This window comes from Phallusia mammillata, chromosome 1 (assembly GCF_965637545.1).
Source record: "Phallusia mammillata chromosome 1, kaPhaMamm4.hap1.1, whole genome shotgun sequence".
Lineage (NCBI taxonomy): Eukaryota > Metazoa > Chordata > Ascidiacea > Phlebobranchia > Ascidiidae > Phallusia > Phallusia mammillata.
In genome coordinates, this window is record NC_137252.1 from 35,912,867 (window position 1) to 35,931,373 (window position 18,507).

The 18,507-nt window shown below is 40.0% G+C and overlaps 3 protein-coding genes across 4 annotated transcripts in view; 1 reads left to right on the forward strand and 2 right to left on the reverse strand.

Moving 5' to 3' along the window:
- Nucleotides 1-153: 153 nt before the first annotated feature.
- On the reverse strand, nt 154-7,777 carry LOC145209600 (uncharacterized). Of its 2 annotated transcripts, none has more exons than XM_080079916.1 (9): nt 7,588-7,777; nt 7,123-7,214; nt 6,026-6,162; nt 5,231-5,468; nt 4,379-4,503; nt 3,192-3,527; nt 1,884-2,063; nt 839-951; nt 154-574 (listed from the first exon to the last, which is right to left on the reverse strand). In XM_080079916.1, the coding sequence occupies exons 1-9, from the start codon at nt 7,771-7,773 to the stop codon at nt 431-433; spliced, it is 1,551 nt and encodes a 516-aa protein (XP_079936042.1). In that variant the 5' UTR covers nt 7,774-7,777; the 3' UTR covers nt 154-430. The 2 variants fall into 2 exon arrangements, with proteins under 2 accessions (XP_079936042.1, XP_079936043.1); XM_080079917.1 differs by having other exon boundaries at nt 516-574; nt 788-951.
- A 654-nt stretch (nt 7,778-8,431) lies between these two features.
- LOC145212049 (uncharacterized) lies at nt 8,432-12,474 on the forward strand. Its single transcript, XM_080080083.1, has 7 exons — nt 8,432-8,916; nt 9,159-9,328; nt 9,970-10,829; nt 10,965-11,087; nt 11,347-11,391; nt 11,726-11,982; nt 12,103-12,474. The coding sequence occupies exons 1-7, from the start codon at nt 8,887-8,889 to the stop codon at nt 12,472-12,474; spliced, it is 1,857 nt and encodes a 618-aa protein (XP_079936209.1). The 5' UTR covers nt 8,432-8,886.
- Nucleotides 12,475-15,068: 2,594 nt separating this feature from the next.
- Nucleotides 15,069-18,507, reverse strand: part of LOC145222841 (voltage-gated inwardly rectifying potassium channel KCNH2-like) — a 46,819-nt gene continuing 43,380 nt past the window's right edge. Inside the window, exon 25 of the mRNA XM_080089071.1 lies at nt 15,069-16,324. Coding sequence (XP_079945197.1) covers nt 16,225-16,324 — 100 coding nt within the window. The 3' untranslated portion in view covers nt 15,069-16,224. The remainder of the gene's footprint in view (nt 16,325-18,507) is intronic.

The window sequence follows — 18,507 nt, forward strand, 5'->3', positions numbered from 1 at the left end:
CGTTGCCAGCCCTCCGTGGATGGAACTCAAACAAACCAAATTTAAACTTCTAAATCTAAATAGACCTGAACAGCATAACAATGTAATAAAACCCAAAACTTGACAAGCCACATATAAGACTATAATCTGAATGCAAAAACTTGACAAACTTAATTAGCTGATGCAAGTTTATTTACATGAATATAAAAACAATGGAAACTTAGCAGGATCCCAGCAAGACTGTTACCGAACAATCATATGTGAAATAGTTGAACTACAATGGGCGTTTTGCAATGTTTTTGTATTGTGACGTCACAACAAGATAGTATGTGTCACGAGAAAAGAGAAAACAACTGGCCTAAAAATACAGTCAGGTATTTTCATTAGGTTGTACGGAGAATGTGTTTGGTTACAACATTGACTGGAACTCCTAAAATTTATTTTTCAGTGATTAACCCGAAGTGCTGGATGAGCTAGAGGAACTGGATGAGCTGGAAAAAACAGAAGATGAACCGGATGTTCTAGAGAAAGCGAAGAGGCAAGCAATGCAAGATTGTTTAACATCGCTTTTTCCCGTACACAACGATTTCTTGACCTTGAAAAAAAAATGTATAAGTCTTATGTAGCCTTTATTTCGGCAACTGTATATTTGCCAAGGGCGGTAACAGTTGCTAACTTGGTGAAGCTACAACTCCTCCCTGGTTTGCTTTATTTGGCATCCCTTAAACTAGACTTTTGTTTATTCTATCGTACATAAAAGCATTAAAGACTAAATTTAAAAGTTGACTCAATTTTTTTTAGTACAAACCTTGAATTTTCGATTAGAAAATAACGTTTTTCAAATCTACGCTTTATTAACCTGTCTATTTCCAACCACACATCGTCTTGATCTTGTCCGGGTTCCAAAACATTCATTTGCTCCCGGCACACAGTTTGTCCAAGATGACCAACGCGTCCAAACACCAACCGGAGCTGTTATAAAAAAATTGATTAAAAGTTAAGTGAAAAACAACCAACTTACGAATAATAATATGGCAGATATAAACGGTTTAATGCATTTCTGCGTAAATATCATTTAGAAGTTATTTAGTTTCATTAAATAGTTTATTGTTTGAAAACGTTGTCTAATGCAGTGGTCGGAAACCACCGGGTCGCGGCCCGGTGCCGGTCCGTGAGGGGTTTGTTACCGGGCCGCATAAAACTTCCTCAAGGTTCACATTGAATAACTATAATTAGTTTTCAGTGCTAAACATTTGTCGCTTTTAAAGACCGGTCCGTGATAAAAGTTTCATTTTCAAACCGGTCCGCAGAGCAAAAAGGTTGCCGACCCCTGGTCTATTGTATAAATGCTGTAAAGATTCCGTTCAATAAAATCGTTTTAGTTTTTTGTCTCTTACTTTTAGTACCTTTATCTGCCTATTTGTTTGTTAAAAAGTGCAAAAACTATAAGACATTTAACAATAGGTCTCCAACTTACAATCTGTGACATCCTTACATTTCACGTTGTAATGAACTCGAGTCGTCAGAGCCACCGAAAATTACTACAATCTAACACGTACGTGAGTACGTAACCACGACGTGGCGCTAGTAAGCCAAACTCGGCAATTTATCGCCGATGGCAGATGACAATGAATTCGCTCCATTGTAACAAAGCTTGAAATTAACGTTTTTTTTATTCTTAAGTGCTTTAACCCATATAAAGTCATAATGTGTAGCCGAAAAGCGTTTAAATTACTGGACTATAGAACGTAATTCTACCAACGTGGAGTTCGAACCCACGACTAAAAGGTTGAACGTCCGCCCACTTAAATACGTATCTCATTTTTGTGACGGGTAGTTTTCAAATCCGTTTGCAACTCTGACGTTTGAAATTCCCAGTTGTTGTTACAGGGAAAGTTTATTACCTTTGCATTCCTGCCTTGTCATGCACTTAGTCTTGTCGTTGTTCCAGTAAAGACCACGTGGACAGGCACATCCGGGACGGCATCCTAGTGCGCAAGGTGGGGGAAAATCGATAAACTGGCATTCACGACCACAAGGGGCGCAGTTGTAATGGATCTGTCCGTATGTACATGGTAAGATGCCTGTGGAAGAAAATTTTGTAAGTACCGATAGAAGCGTATAGAGCAGAGTTATTTAATCAGTGAGTCTTTTTTTATTCATATGGCAGCAAAATATACGTACTGTGTTCTTATGTTAGTGTGTTGTCAGAAACCACACAACTTATACAATAAAAAATACAAAACAAAAGAGTTTTTCTGTAAGTGACAACTGACAAATTTCACAGTTTTTGTCACATCACTTATATAGTAGCTAGTATTGCAAGCTAGAATCCTTTGTTAATTTTAAACTATTATTTTAATTTAGCGAAGTAGTTTTTCTGGCATACAGAAATTTTGTGAGACGTTGGCGTTTTTCTGTTTAAAGTACGAATTCTTACTTTCGTATTAGGTCCTTAAGGATCTAAAAGAGTAATAATATATTTAGCCGGTAGTGGTAAATATAAATGCTATGCACAGGATTTGTCTCTCTAATAGTAGGCAATTGTAGACCTGTTTTAGTTTTTCACTATATTATTTTGTATGCTTTTACATCTGTTCTCCTTTATTTTAACTTCGTTGTTTGCAGTTTTTAGAGACTGACGATGTCTGTATAGGTGAAATACATATCTCCATTTTAACAACTTCAGTGATTACTGATTTAAAGTCAGAAGTATTTGCTTCATTATTATCACTTAGCCGGTAGTGGAATTCAAATAGCAGTAACTTTGGCGATTTACCAATTGAGCAACACAAGCTTGTTGACTATGCATTTTAGAGTCAATGTAACGACATTTCATTTTAGCAGATATATTTTGGACTAAAAATAATTGGATATCGGACATTCGGACCTAATTTTAGGCGACACGGGTTAACAGTTTAGTGCTTGCATGTAATGTTATTTTACCTGAATAGATGTGACTTCGGCCAATTATGCTCTTTATGTTTATCAAGTACGGGTTCGGGTCCGAATTTTAGGCTTGCTTACAATGCTTGTATTGCTTTTAACACATTATGAGCAGATTTTGGGTTGATTTAAGAGACTTGCTTATGTGAATTACTTGAATAGGTTTGATGTATCTATGTTTATTAATAACTTGTTATGTTCTGTTTGGATAAGACATTAAAATAAGTTAACAGCTAGTATTACTTAACAAATAGTTGAACACTTACATTTAACGTCGATATTGCAGTAAGCCTTTTGCGTCCTCTTTCCAACACAATTTCCACCGGTGGAATAAGGGAGAAAATTCGACAGGCAGATTCTGCGTCGAGTCCTGGTCCCGGTCGCGCATGTTTTCGAGCAGGAAGACCAGCGTGTCCATTTTGCCCAGCACCGCGGACTCGAGCATTTCTTGCGCTGACTTGAAGGTCCCTGACCTTTGCATTGTGAAGCGGGAAGCCTCACACTGGGGTTATCCCCGTTATGGCAAAATCTCTTTCGGGTTCTATGACCATTGCATGTTGGTTTGCATTCTGACCACGGAGTCCAAATGCTATAGAAGTTTTCTAAAAACAAACGATTGGTGTGTTTGAAATTGGTCAATAGAGAAACTTGGCTTTATTGCCTAAAGCGGGTTGCTACTTGACCCCTGACCTGTAACCAGCCGTTGAAAAAGACACCATAAAACCGGGTAGAAAAATTGTTAATTGTTGACTCAGCAACTATTGTCACCAAAACGCCTATGCTCCTTGTGCCCCTCAGCAAAACTGGCTACTGTCAGTTCTTACGTTAGTAGTTCTATCATAAAACTGACCATCTTACCAAAACGCACGCCGTGTCGGGCGTCCAGAGGCAAGAGGTTCGCAAGTATTAGACAACTATATTGCGCAGCCCGGAGTGCAAAGGCAAGGTCAATAGCACCCGTTAAATGGCGTGTAGCCAAGTTTTGTCGATCAAGCAAGAAACTTAAGCCACTATCGCAATTAGTTTGATTAGTTAGAAATAAACAGTATTGGGCATTGCAACAAAGATTTCAGACTTAAAAGAAGAAAAAAAACTGTAATTTGCAACAAAGAATTGACATTTCTGATTACGTTCGATGATTTCTTATAAGCGGGTTTCAGCAATTTGATAATGTATGCTTTCTATACTACATCGGCATGAGCAATTACATTGAAGCATGTTCTTCCTTCTACCAGCACGTGTAAACGATGCAAGTCGTCGCTCTTAAGATCGCCTAAGGGCGGAATTTCTTGGCGTAAAATCCCGCAGTTATGCGGCAAAATGTGCAACACGGATTTGATGAAAATAGACGCATCAGTTTCGCTTGTTGCATAAATGTCGACGGGTTATTTTTGCCCAATATCTGTTATGTGTTCAGTTTTAGGTACAACCTGAAGCTATAAAAGTTATTTACCTGCCGGGAAATGGCGTAGGTTACACGCTCTGATGTTTTTGTAGACATCACTGTCGGGCCGAGCCAGGAATAGAAACCTCTGGGCGTATGTGATCGGGCGCTTCACCAGTGCTCTGTCACATTTCCTGCAAATAATAAAACTAATTCAGAAAACTGTTAAAGTTTTCTGTCTGTTCTTAAATGCGACTGTTGTCTCCATCTGCCGCACTGAGTCTCTGGTGACTCGTGATTTACGAAATACTACACACAGTTAAATTCATCAAATGATCAGTCTCATTAACGATGTTTGTGCATTTGTTTTATTTTGTGTTATGTTTTGTCTTTTTAACTTAAACAAACATTTCCTCAAACTTACGACACTATCTTAAAACTGAAAAAGCATTGCGGTTTAAACTATAAAAAATCATTCGTAAAAGTCGAAACTGTAAACTGGGAGAAGTTATTTCGGGTTCAATTTGCCGCGCTTTCCCAGCCTCTGGCTCACGTCAAACCGAAATTAGAATCAAAGAAAGTCGGGATTTTCCATTGATTTTCAGTCTTTTATTTTTTTTGTTTTCTTTTGTTTTTCATTGCAAACAGAACAACAAGAGTTTGGCTTTCATCTTGCTTCTGTTATCACACCTGTTTTTTCAGTCAGGAGCACTGTATCACTGTATGGATTTCTAAAGTCTGAAGCGCTTTAATAAAGCTTTGAATGTGTATTCCATCGTTATACGTTTTTAGTATCATGGCGCTAAGTTCAAGAGCGCTCAGCACGTACAAGAATAAAAATATGCATGTTGATGTGTGTACCAAGGGTCGCAGGTTCGAATCCCGTGTAAATACATCAACATATCAGGCACTTAACCTCACCTGACAACAGTGTGCTTCTGGATTGCCGACAACAGCTGCGGATATTTCAAGTTTGAGCTTCCGCCTTGCAAGCATTGGGCGTATTGAAAGTTGATGTTGCCATAGGGACGTGGTGGTGTAGCGTCCCCTGGTGGATATTGTGGTGGTAGTGTGTATGTTGGTGGTGGGTATGGTGGTAGTGTGTATGTTGGTGGTGGGTATGGGCTTACTGCCCTCTTTTGGCGGAGAGTGTAGCTGTCTGAAAATGAAAAACATTGTTACACAAAAGCTCAGCATAAGATTACTCAAGAAACTGACAAAATAAAGTTGAAAAGAATCTAAACCCTACAAAAAACCGAAAAACGCTAACTTCAGGCTATGTTAAACCAAAAATATAATATAAATCACAAAATTTAAAACACTTAATTAAAAGTACCAAATAGAACACACGTTTTATCCAGTGGTGGGAATCAGCCGGTTTGCACCGGTTCTATTGAACCGTCTCACGAAATTTTATGAGATCAGCAAACCGGTTAGCATTACTGGTTACTGTCAATGGACTTTTGTAACAGAGCTGGTTAAAAAATATGATTTTTGTGATAGAACCGGCTGACAAACAATTTTTGAATCTCACCACTGGTTTTACAACAATCGATGACTAATTTTGTTGTTAAAACTTGTTTGCTATAAACGTTAAGAGCAATATTTTTGCACTCGTGTGGATATTGTTGCCTATAGCAGCCCTGCTTAAAATGCAGACCCAAAATCCGCACACAAACACACAGAAGTTTTCATTCTACACATAATATTACTTACAAACTGGAGGGTCGTGCGAAATGTCTTCGAAATATTCTTTAATGCATTTTTGTATTTTCGGTAGCAGATCGTCATCGGCCACGTACTCGGCAATTTCTTGGCTCCAACAATTCTCAGAATCGTAACCGCTCTCAGCGCTGGATGTAAATAAATTGTATCCAGCCACACTCACATATAAATCATAGTACCCCAAGCCTGTTGAGTCTTTATACCGAATTAGCCGGTCACCAGCAAGCATTCCCGTATGGCAAGGCGTACTAGGTTAAAAATCTATACTGCGGTGAGATTCGGAACCACGGCAGGAGTCTTTACAAATGGTTACGGTTTTATTTTGGCGCGGTCGTCTGACGTCATAAACAAAATTCTATGTAGCGTCGCTGTAGCGTCTAACCAAAACGACTAGGTTTAATGCGCGACAGTTGTTTGAAGTTAACGGCGAAAAAATATCGTTAAAATATTATAATAGAAACGTTGCCCCAGCACGTTTCAGCACAGCAATCTTAAATATTTTAATACAAGTTCGAAACGGGTACTGACAGCCCGTTTAATGTAGCGGAACCAAGAAAAGGCTTGACACAACAACATCAATCAAAACTAATTCACGTTACCTTCACAACAGAAGCTAAACTAGCTCTTTGTCAAAAATTTAACCTTTGCCATCAAACATCACTAGAACGACGTTTTTACGCAGGCATTGTTACATCACAGTAGTTACAGTTACAGAACAGTTCTCAGATTTCGCGATTTATTTTGTCGCGCGCGTCAACTCGTCAGGTGGAGGGCTGGTTACGCCGAACGCCGAACAAAGCAAGTAATTAAACGAAGTCGCAATTACATTTTGTAGCCAACACTTGGTGTAACTGAAGTAACCTCATATCACTGACGATTAGATGTGCAATTGCCAGAAACGTCATAGAGCTAGTGGCTTGTTACGTTTATTTTGGCCGTTTTATTCGTCATTAGATCTATGAAAAACCGTCTTGAGTTCAACATAACTTAAACGATGCATTCTTAAGAACAAAAACATCTTAAGAAAATAAAATGCTGTTAACAACCATCTACTTTACAAGTTGCCACCTTAACAAAGTAATACTGACCTGCACAAAACGTTTTTGGTTCCCAGATACCAGTTAGTGTCCAGTATAGTGAAATCAACGTTGGATTGCCAGTCGTATGAAGGATCAGGCGCCTGTAAACCATCAACACAAACATATGGGAAATTCGGGCTTCGAAACAAACGTTTTGATGGTCAAATTTAAATTTGTCTGTCCGAATACCAACAGAAACATATATTATAACTATTTATAACGCTCCGTTTTTGCAATTATACGGTGTAGCTGCAACGCATTCAACCAATATCCACCAATTGTGCGCGACACTTTTCTGCACTCCATAACGTTTCAACGTTGCGCAGCTTTTTTCGGCTTGGTGATTGTTTTAATGCAATTGTGTCGCTATGTTGTCTTTTACCAGCGAAATAAACGCAACTTATCAGCTTAGCATTGCAGCGCTTGTTTTGCTGCCCAGCTAATCCCCCTACGTCATATGCCGTTTCTCCTTACCTGGACTTTCAGACAGGCAGCGAAGTAATCTCTCCAAACTTGTGAATCTTCGGCTTCGCTCACATCAGTCTGGCGCTTTTTCCTCTTCCCTTCCTGACCGGTGTGACAACCTGAAAACAAACTGGTTGTTAAGACTGGGAATCGCGGTTCGTCAGGGGTGCACAACCTGCGGCCATACAATCGCATACGGCCACGGAGACGAATTTATGCGGCTGTGAACATGTATGTTATGTACTGGCGGCAGTGACAAAAATACAACTGTACTGGCGGCCGGGACAAAAATAAATCTTTTGCTAAAAATTGTATTTTAAAACGACTCCCAACAGGTTTGTGGGTCTGGAAAGAGTATTACCAACCTAGCAGCCATACGTGTCCGCCATTTTGTAAGCCTATTGTGTGCAAACAATACGAAAAAACATGCACAACAAGCGTCACAATATATAAGATGACATCATAAACAGTTAAGACTGAACGTAAGACTGTTTCTTCATCAAATTGTAAATTTATGCGCCGTAAAATTGACATGTATACATATGTGAGAGAAACAAATTTCATTGCATCAGTAATATTGAAACAAAAATAAGCAGGTAATTCGCGACCGTTGGTGAAATAAAATTATGCGATGCGGCCGTCATAACGAAAAAGTTGTGCACCCTTGGTTTAAGTCTTTGTGTGTGAAAGTCAAGTTGAAGTTCAATCACATGCCGTACGTATCTTGGAGGTTTGTGTGAGGATTTCGTTACAACGATGAAACTGTTGGTGAATGCTGTTAAGTTTAACAGTTATAAGTACAAAATTTTGTGCAACTTAATTAAGGAGCCTTATGGTCGTAAACTTCGGTTGCGGCATTTAAGAGACAACCCTTTGCAGTGAAACTCGTGTTTAGAAAACGAATCAAATTGGAGATTGCCAGACGGGGTTTTGGATTCGGAAAGCTGTCTTTCCATTCCGGTCCCGCCTACAACCCGATATTTTATCAACGCTACGACAGGAACAAAGCCCATACGCAAATGTGACGACATACCGCCAAAAACAAGGCTCTATATCACGTCACAGACCCCGGTGTCACCGCACAAAGGTAGGAGTGAATTCGCAGGTTTCAAGTTGCGGAGTCGGTTGTTCGCGTTCCGATCGTTTACAAAAGTTGCGACACCGAACAATCGAAGTCATTGTGATGTCGTATCCATTATAACCGTTGTGACGAAGCCGTTCGATCGTCAGCCGAAGAGGAAGGATTCATTCGAGCCCAACAGAGTGAAATACTGAAGATCGCAAGATTCACGACAACAATCGTCAACCATGGCAAGCGCTCAACCAAGTCAACCTAATGTAAGTATTTTGGACCGAACACAATCTGATTCTGCGTAATTATGTTTGCATGCTTAAATTTGCACGTTTTAAGCGGGTTTTGAGGTGGATTTGGTGCAGTCAACCATGGCAATTGGTTTTGTTAAACGTCTGAACCATATTAACGTTTTTGTAGCGTTATGAAACCCGCTTTGTTTGAGCAAATTTTTGCATGGTTGCAATGCAACAGCCCAGTTTGTAAATCCATTTGTTATGTTTTTCAGTTGGGTGAATTTGATGCTGATGATATTCTGTGTGTTCCAAAGTCAAGTATTGTGGGTTCTGGAAGTTTCGGAGTGGTTCTCGTCGGAAAACATAGAAAACTCGACAAAGTTGCTGTTAAAGTTATGGAATGCCATGGTGGGGTGCAAACTAAGAAACTGTTTAAAAATACGTAAGTTTGTTTTTCAACTATACAACTTTGGTTTGCACTAATCTTTGTGCATTTTTAAAATCACGCTAATTTAAGATGTTGGATCGAGAATTTAAGGGGGATTCTTAACAAACTTTGTGCAATTAAGCGTTTAAAAATGAGAAATAAATGACAAAATTAAAACTTCATGCTTGACTGGACAAAGTTTGTTAAAATTCCCATTACGTCACTAGTTATATTTACGCTTGAACGAAGACATACAGAGTGGAACCAATCACGTTATTTTATAAGCCTGTGTGACGAAACAATGCAGACAGTGTTGCCAGGGTTGCGGTTTTCCCGCCCAAATGCTTTTGATTTTGAGTTACTGTTTGCGCTTTTAAGTGCGGGCTTTCGTAAAACACTTCTTACTAATTCTCATGCATGAGCATCGCATACCGTGTTGTAATTGAAGTCAAGTTGGGCTTGTTTTGCTCTTGATCAGATTTTAGTTTCAAGCCCTTTTTGGGTGGGTTTTGACAGGACTTAGGGCGTTTTTGTTGAAATTTTAACCTGGCATCACATGTCGATTGTAGAATGGCGCAATATTGTTCGTAAACCCTTGGTCTGATCTTTGGTGAGGGACTGACTTCGAATTAAACAGTCTAACTTAAATTTCACAGAGTTATGAAAGAACTATGCAAGCTGCAATCCGCCCAAACTGAAAACGTAGTGAGGACATATGGCTGGTTGACGCTGCCGTGTGGCATGGGAATTGTCATGCAGTATTACGAAGGTGGTAACCTCAGAGATTTCCTTCTCAATGACGAAATCACCAAAAGAATTCCACTCCGTGTTCGTCAGTTGGTCGAAACAGCGGACGGAATAGCTTTCATCCACAACTTGCCTGATCACAAATTGGTTCATAATGACGTGAAACCTGAAAACATCTTGCTGACGAGAGATCTACACGCAAGATTGGCAGATTTTGGCTCGGCGAAGCTTGCTGCTACAACTGGATCAACCACTGTTCGACTTCCAGCCACTGGAGAAAAGGTTCAATTCACAGCTCTCTACACCGCTCCAGAAAAACTTAAAAAAGTGACAATGCCGCCTAAAAAAGAGCACGACGTGTATGGGTTTGGCTTGGTAATCCATATGTCTCTTACTTGTGAAGAGCCTTATCCACCAGCAGAAATAAATACCTTGACGAACGCCATCATCAACGGAGAGCGACCAGATTGTGATGCGATTGATGATTTGAAAGCAAGTCTCGAAAACAACAAGGACAAACTAGCAGCCAAAGTGATGGAAGAAGAAATGAAAAGATGCTGGGAGCACGATCCAACAAAACGTCCAGATATAACTGAAGTTAGAGACAAATTTCAGAGTTTAGTTGACGCACAAAACCCAGCAGCGATTCTGGAACAAGTGACAAATTCTGTGAGGCAAATGGATTTGAAAGTTGAAAGACCAGCTGAGAATCAACTCGTTCCGATTCGCCAGTTTTCACCACGTGACCAAACATTTTACATAGCACAAGGTAAATCCGAATTTTGGTTGAATTACGAGGCACAAAACTTGCAACTAACAAACATTTTTTCAAACTTTCGCTGTTTATAAAACAATGACGTCCGCAATTCAAGTGTGTTTACAACCGATGTTTGTTGATTGACAGAATCGAGCAGACCAGCAAGCAACATCGACCTTTCCAGCACATCACGTGACACCCCACGAGGTCAAAGTTCACGACCACAACAAATGGAAGCAGCGCATGACGTCACATCACCGCAGCAACGAGGTACTTTTTTCTTTTACAAAATTGTGCTGTTTTCGGTTCGACTTAGCTTACGTCATAGATGAATAGGTTTGTTAGGTCATTTTGTTAATTCTGAAATTCGTAACAAGTAACTAAACGGTCCTGCTGTTAGAATTTGAAAACATTTTGGAAATATGCAAACTCGACTGACTGACTCTACCTAACAAATTATATGTGCGCGTTGTTTTCATGTTTCAGAGAAAAAATTTTTTGCCGAAATAAATAAACAAAATTCTTTTAGATGACGTCACTTGCACAGACCTCGATGAAATATTGCAACCCGAACGTAAGTTTTCCTTGTTTCAGTTTCTTCCTGTTTCCATTTGTTTTGCAACTACCGTTTTTTATTTATTTACTCGATTATAAGCCACCATCGATTGTAAGGCGCATTGTGTGGTGTTAAACACTATTGTTTCATAATACTCCTTTCTGCTCCTACATAGCCACCATGTAAAGAAGTTTGAAGGCAAAATAAAACAAAACGCAGGGGTGTGGAAATAATATTGGTATGATATTAAAATGTAAGACTGGATTAAAAGTCGCACAAACTGTGGGGTTAAAAACTTAATAAGTCGCGGTTTACAATCGAATAAATACGATAATATTCTTTTTGTTTTTAGTTGGAAGCAACGAAAAATCCCGGTTGGTTCAGAAATACTCAGATTCTGTGAAGCAGGGAAAATACAATGAAGTACATTTGATAAAACAACAACTTTCAAGGTTAATTGAAGGTCAAGTCAAAACCACAGCAAATGAATTGAAAACTTTTGCTGTAAAACTTCGAAATGCGAAGAAATATCCCGAGTCGATCCTGTTCTGCCATATTGCATCAGATTTCTATGCAAAGCAACAAAGTCCCGATGACGCAGCGAGAGGTGTAAGGAATTGTGCGATGCAAATAAAAGAAACAAACAAATCAATGATGGACAGTGACGTCACAAACAAATCCATTGTGGTCGATCACGTGATTCCCTTGATCGCTGACATGCGACACCAGATTCAAACTCTACCACAAGTTGACGACAAAATTCGATGTGTATGTGAGGCCTGGTGTTTGCATTGCATTGAATTGAGTCTATATTTGATCGGCTCCCATCAACTGGGGGAAGAACCCATCAGGGAAGGAATAAGTTTGTTGAAACGCAAGTTTGGAGATGATGCAGCCAAATATGGAGTCTACGGTCGTTTGTTGAACAACCTTGGGGTTGTTTGCGGGAAAACATCACGTGATGAGGAGGCCGTGAAATATTACACAGAAGCAATCGAAGCTTTCAGAAAATGTGAGGATTTGACCGAGGAACAGCGAAAGCGCGAAGTGGACACAACCCAAAACAATTTGCGGAATGCAAACGAAAGACTGAAAAAATAATGTTATTATGACGACACGATATTGTTTTTGTTTGTTGTGATTATAATCATCATAATGATTTGTTTTGTTTTTTTGTGTGTGTGACGTAACAATGCAGAACAATTAAATTGTATAATTTGTATTTTCAAAATTTGATTCGTTTTTCGAGCATTAAAACCAATGATTTAGATGAAAAATGTTTATTTTTGAGTGAAATTTCAGCAACAAAGTGAGAGAAAATATTTAAAGCGTGGTTTTATTTTCATCACAAAAATCTATTGATTTAATTTTTACAACAAAGATATAACAAGCATTTTGCAGAAATTGAAATAAATGAATTTCAATTGGTTTTTAAATAACAAATATTTCGCGACTCACTTGGAAATCACACAGTTTGAGAATCACTGCTATAAACGCTTTGAATCCTGAAATAACGTTACCCGAACCTGTGTGAAAAATTAGTTTTTATAATTCTGCTCCTTCCCGAACCTTATTGAAGTTTACCGCAGACCCGCGCAAACTTAAACCCGTTCCTTACATAACATGTTACATTTCCTGCTCACCCAAACTCGACATCGGTTTTTACACTAACCTTCGATCACAGGTGCAAGCAGAACAAGAAACAACAAAGAAAACACCAATTTCATCATGATTCCTGGTTTTCAATTCTCTGATCGCTGAAAAACATTGAAATATTTGTTACTGCTTTTCTGCATTGCCTTTAGGACTCACGTATAATGCAGATCTTCCATACTAAACATTTCAAATACTGAAACTGATTTAAACTGCTCTAATCCATTTCTATTATTCTAAACCTTTTTCAACTTTATGCTTTCTTCAGAGTGTTGCCAATTGCAAAACTTAACATTCACCGACAAATCAATGCAAAAAAAGCAATTTTTCACCCAGATAACCTATTGGTTCACCATGCAAAGAAGGTTTACAAACTTGCAGTAAAACTTTGACAGAAATCACGAGCAGTATTCCTTTATATAGCGCAGCTGACTTAAATCCTGCCAACACAGAAACGCTGCAAATTTGTGAAAACAACGAAACCTACATAAGTTTGGGCTCAACTTTTTCGAAGGTTAAAATTCCTGGGAATTTGATTTCAGTCGCTTCAGGCGACGTGATTCATCTGTGACGTCATAATAGTGCTCTCGGCGATCTTGAGATAGAATTCGATTTTTTTTCGATTTTTTTGCAGCAACTTTTTCGTCTGCAAATGCGTCAGTGTTGGTTACATGGAAAGTCAACCCGCTTAAGTGGGAACGAGCTTTGTTCGGTCAACCGCTACGATGTAATTTTTCACTTGAAGCGTCCGTTTGTTTCATTTGCAAAATAGAATGACGCGTCAAACACAAACGCCTGGAAAACACGCGCAAAAAAGGCAAACGTCACAAGCTTGGAAAGAAATGGATTAGCGACAATGGTCGCTACTCTTCCTTTTTTTGAAAATCCGACGGACTTTGTTTAATTACAATCACTTGTTTGTTTGAAATGACGCGTAATTTTTATTGCACGTCACAAAACATTTTGCAACATTTTTTTTTCGACAAAAAAATTCTACATATGTTTAACGACTCAATGGTCGTTTGAGCCTTAAATGATATCACAGATTGAACCTCATTACTGCATTATTAGTCAACTCTTTAGCTTACCTCAAGTTGTTTGGAATGATTCCAATGTTGATGATATACACATATTGTTTGCAGTTTTATCCATCGCACATCGACCAGTGCAAAGTATTTGAGCGTTTTTCACCAACACACAAACTCTGCCTTCGGTTCAATTCAAAGAACCTTGCAAACAAACCGGCGCTTATATGACGTAACAATACTTGTGGAAGCGAGTTGATTGTTCGGCGTCGAAATTGTGAAAATCTCGCGTTTCAGCAAAACAAGTGGAAGGTTTTATGTGCACGGGTTAAGAAAGCAATAAAAAACAGCTGGTGATGTAGAGATAGGATTGTGGCAGTTTGAACAAGTTTGATGACTTTGTGTGTGATAAATATTTTGTTTGCATAAAATATTAATCAACAGCAGTTTGTGTCTAGTTATGTGTTGGAATGTTTACTCTGTGGCTAAATGCAGTGCAGTGGAATTTAAAAGTTGATGCAACATGGAATTTATTGTGTAGACCAACTGCTGCGGCATCTACATATTGATTTAGTTTACATGGTTTGCGGAACGCTGACGAATCCACTTCACTCGCCTAAGGTAAGACTGATTTCTGTTTTATCAAACAACCGAGGCTTTTAATAAATTTTCAACGTGTCATTTCACTGCCTTTAAATCTGGAGTGAGTGGAAAATGCATTTTTAGACCTATTTAGGGCGTCGTATCAAAACCGTCGGACACCAAGCTTTATGTACATGACGTCTTCGATAGGCCTGGCGTGTTATAATTTATATATTTATATATGAGTATGCACGAGCATGCTGTGATCGATGGTCTACATCAGTGGTTCTCAAACTTTTTAAGCATACGGTGCATTAAAAAACTAAATTTTCTTCCCCGGCACACTTCACAGGTAAACACAACAAAAGTTGTTCAAACAATGTAAATTTTCAACTTTTTTGGGGTGGGCAAGGATGCTTTTTATCATTAAAAACAAAAATATGAGATTGGAAACATGGTCGTGCCCATTAGTATTTCGCCATGAAGTCCTAAAACACCAGGGAGTGTTTGCACTTTAAATAGGAAATATTTCGCGGCAGACTTGGAAATCTCTTACGACACACTAGTGTGCTGCGGCACACAGTTTGAGAATCACGGGTCCACATGAAGGCTTCAGGGCGTATTTCAGTTTGTTAGATTTTTATTTGCCACACTAGTTTCGGGGACGCCTGCAGATCTTGTTTTTTCATGGCATTTGTTCCCGATTTGCTATGCTAAGGTGCGTGTAGCAAGTTTGGCTCTTTAAGACTTCACGTTTCGTGGTATATACCATACAGACGTGGTTAACTGTAGATACCTACTAGAAGTGGGTTCTCTCATGTTACTGCACTGTAATTTTCATTTTCGACTTTTGAGTTCGGCTCAAAAGTCAAAGAATGCGTAATCAAACATTTGGTAATTTCAAAAACTGATTGCTTGGTCCAAATCGTTACATTGTTTTCAGTTTGTTATTGTGCAATACTCTTATAAAATTCATCTCAGAAGCACAAACTGTCTGCTTTCTGAAATGTATTGAGATCAGGTGGCACAATCCACTAATACTGTCACAAATCTTGGCCCTCAAACCATTAAATAAGAACCTGCGGTGCGGTCTGCAATTTCGAATACGGTTTGCGTTCATGCATAAGAATTTACTTTTCAACTTCCACTGCTCTTTAGGGGCACCTAACGGTTGTTGGCAACAAAATTGGCTCAAATAATTTCTGCTTCGTTGCTCGTTTGGAAACTTATTTTTCAAATGTGGTTTGCTAATTTCGCCATTGTTAGTATTTATTCTGTTATGTCACAATGTGCTATGTGAAATGTTAAAGCATGTTTTCTAACTTAAATGTGGTTAAAAAAATTACTCGCCAGTTTTTAAGATTTTTTTAATTTTTCTAGTCTTGTAAACTATACATAGGGTCAATTTAAAATGATTAGATGCTCTTTTCGCTGTAACGAAGTAAGAACCACAACGCTTTGGATTTTTTGTACTTTTACGATAAGGCACGCCATTTTCGCGTTGCCATGCCAACCGCCCGCAGCAAATTTTTGCGAAAAACTTTCTTGTACATTTGAAGAACAACAAAACGGAAAAAAGCTTCGACAAACATCACGTGGTCTGGTCACGTGATTGGGGGATTTCCCTGTGACGTAGGAGCCTGAGAATTTCGGCCATTCCTTGTTCGAGGTGGTCGAGTCTTTCCTCGATACTGAAATATAAAAAGGTTGAAACCAGCATTTAAGTTTAAGTCAATGTTTAGTCACACTGGCTATTTAAGTTAAATACTGACGGTTTTAAGCCAGTGTAACAATGTTCATTGTACGGCAGTGCTATTGATATATAAATGAGTATGCCGTGATCTTTGGTCTGCATGGACGCTTTAGGGCTGTTCCCAGTACGCGTTTATGTTCACCTTAGCTTATCGAATTGGCGATCCCCTATACTGCGAAGCTGACATGTGCAGTATACGAAGCAGGCAACGGTGCTTGTGATCCAACGTTCGGCAAATTCTCCACTGAGCCTGTGTAGCTCAGTTGGTAGAGCGCGAGTCCAGGAAAGACTCCTGTCGTGGGTTCGAATCCCACCGCAAGCTAGATTTTTCTAGTCTCCGCCTTGCCATGTGGGAATGGTTGGGAGCCGGGCTTAATTCGGTGTAACGCCTTCAATGCCCTGGCGAACTACGATTTATAAAAGAGTGTGCCATAATCACTGGTCTGCATAAACGCTTCAGGGCAGATCCCAGTACGTGTTTATGTTCACCTTAGCTTATTGTGGCAATGGTGTTACAAAACACTTTTTTTTCGGTTGCAAAGTCCGATTTATGTTTAAGTTGGCGATGGTGTTGGTTTTATTGTTGGGTTATCTCACCATTTTTGCTCATAATTCTTTTTTGGCGAGGAACAGTTCGTCACTGTGACAGTAGGTGGCGTGACAGGGTATCATACGAGCGGCAATAGAAATCATGAGGCAGGAAGACTCAAAGTTGGATGAAAAATTTGCCGAAAATTTTATGAAAACTCTCAACAAAGTCAGACGCGATAACCGGAAGCAGAAAAGTTTTCACCGGAACCAACTCTAGGATTCCCGCCTTAAATCTAAACTCCCCGGTTCGTTGAAATATAAGCTTCTCCAGCGCCGCCCAGCGCAGGCGTATGTGCAAACCAACAGTTTTTCGAGTCGTCAATCGCACAGTGAACAAAACAGCTCCAAATCCACAACCCAGTCACGCGGTGGCGCTGTGGTGAAGCGTGAGAACGAGCGGCGTACCGGAAGCCGGAAGTCGTTGAACGAACGCAGCGAAAGCGTGGAAGTTGGAAACACTCAGAACAACCAAATCAGAAGGATGGCATCTTTGCTGCCTCAAGCGGCGGTGTCTGATGAATTAGTACCTTTGGCGTCAAACCGGTCGGTGTCAGCAGCGCCGACAGTGGCCGATACATCGGTTCAGGCTGGATTTTGTCGTTGTCCTTTGAAACCGACAGAGCTCGTCACATCATCAACACCAACATGAGACGTATATAGTCATGCTCCCAAAAACGATAACGTCATCGACGCGCGTCTGCAATACCCACTGGAGAAGTGACGTCATCAGCGTCTTTAAAATCAGGGAAAAAACCCCAGCGAAAGTCGAAAAAATATTCGGGAGAAACGAAGCTTGGATTTAACGGTAAATCACCTGTTGGTGCTTTCCCAGAACCGCGAAGCGATTTTGCAGTTAAAGAAGTTGGGAAGAAAGATTTGGAACAAAGCGGTATTGGTCCGGATCAAGCAAAAGACGGCAGGAAGAAGAAAACTGTGACAGAAAGTGTTTCGGAGTCTGGTTTCTTACGTAACAGACGATCGCTTCTACCCAGTTATTATCGAAGATATTTCAGCGACAGTGGGTTGGATTCGCGTTCGAAGTACGAGAGCAGCAGCGCTGGCATATGGATTCCCACAGCAGTGGAGGGGGTTTACCCATCAGGGGGTGGGGGAACTCCCTCCAGGTCGTGCGAACCCCCACAAGAGGCGCGAAGATCTTTATGCAGAAGATCCCTCTCCACTTCGGATGCTTCTACACATCTCTACGACCCCAAGGTACTTTCCCTCCGGCGCCCCTCGCCCAAACCCCAACGCAACCATGACGACAATGCTGGCAAACCCCCACTTCCAGACGACGACATAGATGACGTAATGTTTCGTCGCAGTTCAACAACAAGTCCGGCGGGGATTCCCCCTCCCTCTTCAACCGATTCCGGATGTGACGATGGAAGAGCTTCCGGTTCCGTCTCCCCGTGCTCTATCGATCCTCATCCCGTGTTCACCGGAAGACGTGGGTCACGTGACACATTGCAGTCAATCAGGAGCGAGGGTTCACCGTCTCCGGTTCCCGCTAAACATCATGTGCGGCGT

What these genes read in the sequence shown, in the direction of transcription:
- LOC145209600 (XM_080079916.1), bottom strand. Translation starts at nt 7,773, where the DNA reads ATGCGATTGTATGGCCGCAGGTTGTGCACCCCTGACGAACCGCGATTC. An exon ending in GACAAGGCAGGAATGCAAAG is followed by an intron (nt 952 to 1,883) that starts GTAATAAACTTT and finishes TTTTTATAACAG; the next exon opens with CTCCGGTTGGTGTTTGGACG. An exon ending in GTGTGGTTGGAAATAGACAG is followed by an intron (nt 575 to 838) that starts GTTAATAAAGCG and finishes TTTTTTTTCAAG; the next exon opens with GTCAAGAAATCGTTGTGTAC.
- LOC145212049 (XM_080080083.1), top strand. Translation starts at nt 8,887, where the DNA reads ATGGCAAGCGCTCAACCAAGTCAACCTAAT. An exon ending in AAGAAACTGTTTAAAAATAC is followed by an intron (nt 9,329 to 9,969) that starts GTAAGTTTGTTT and finishes TAAATTTCACAG; the next exon opens with AGTTATGAAAGAACTATGCA. An exon ending in TGAAATATTGCAACCCGAAC is followed by an intron (nt 11,392 to 11,725) that starts GTAAGTTTTCCT and finishes TTTTGTTTTTAG; the next exon opens with TTGGAAGCAACGAAAAATCC.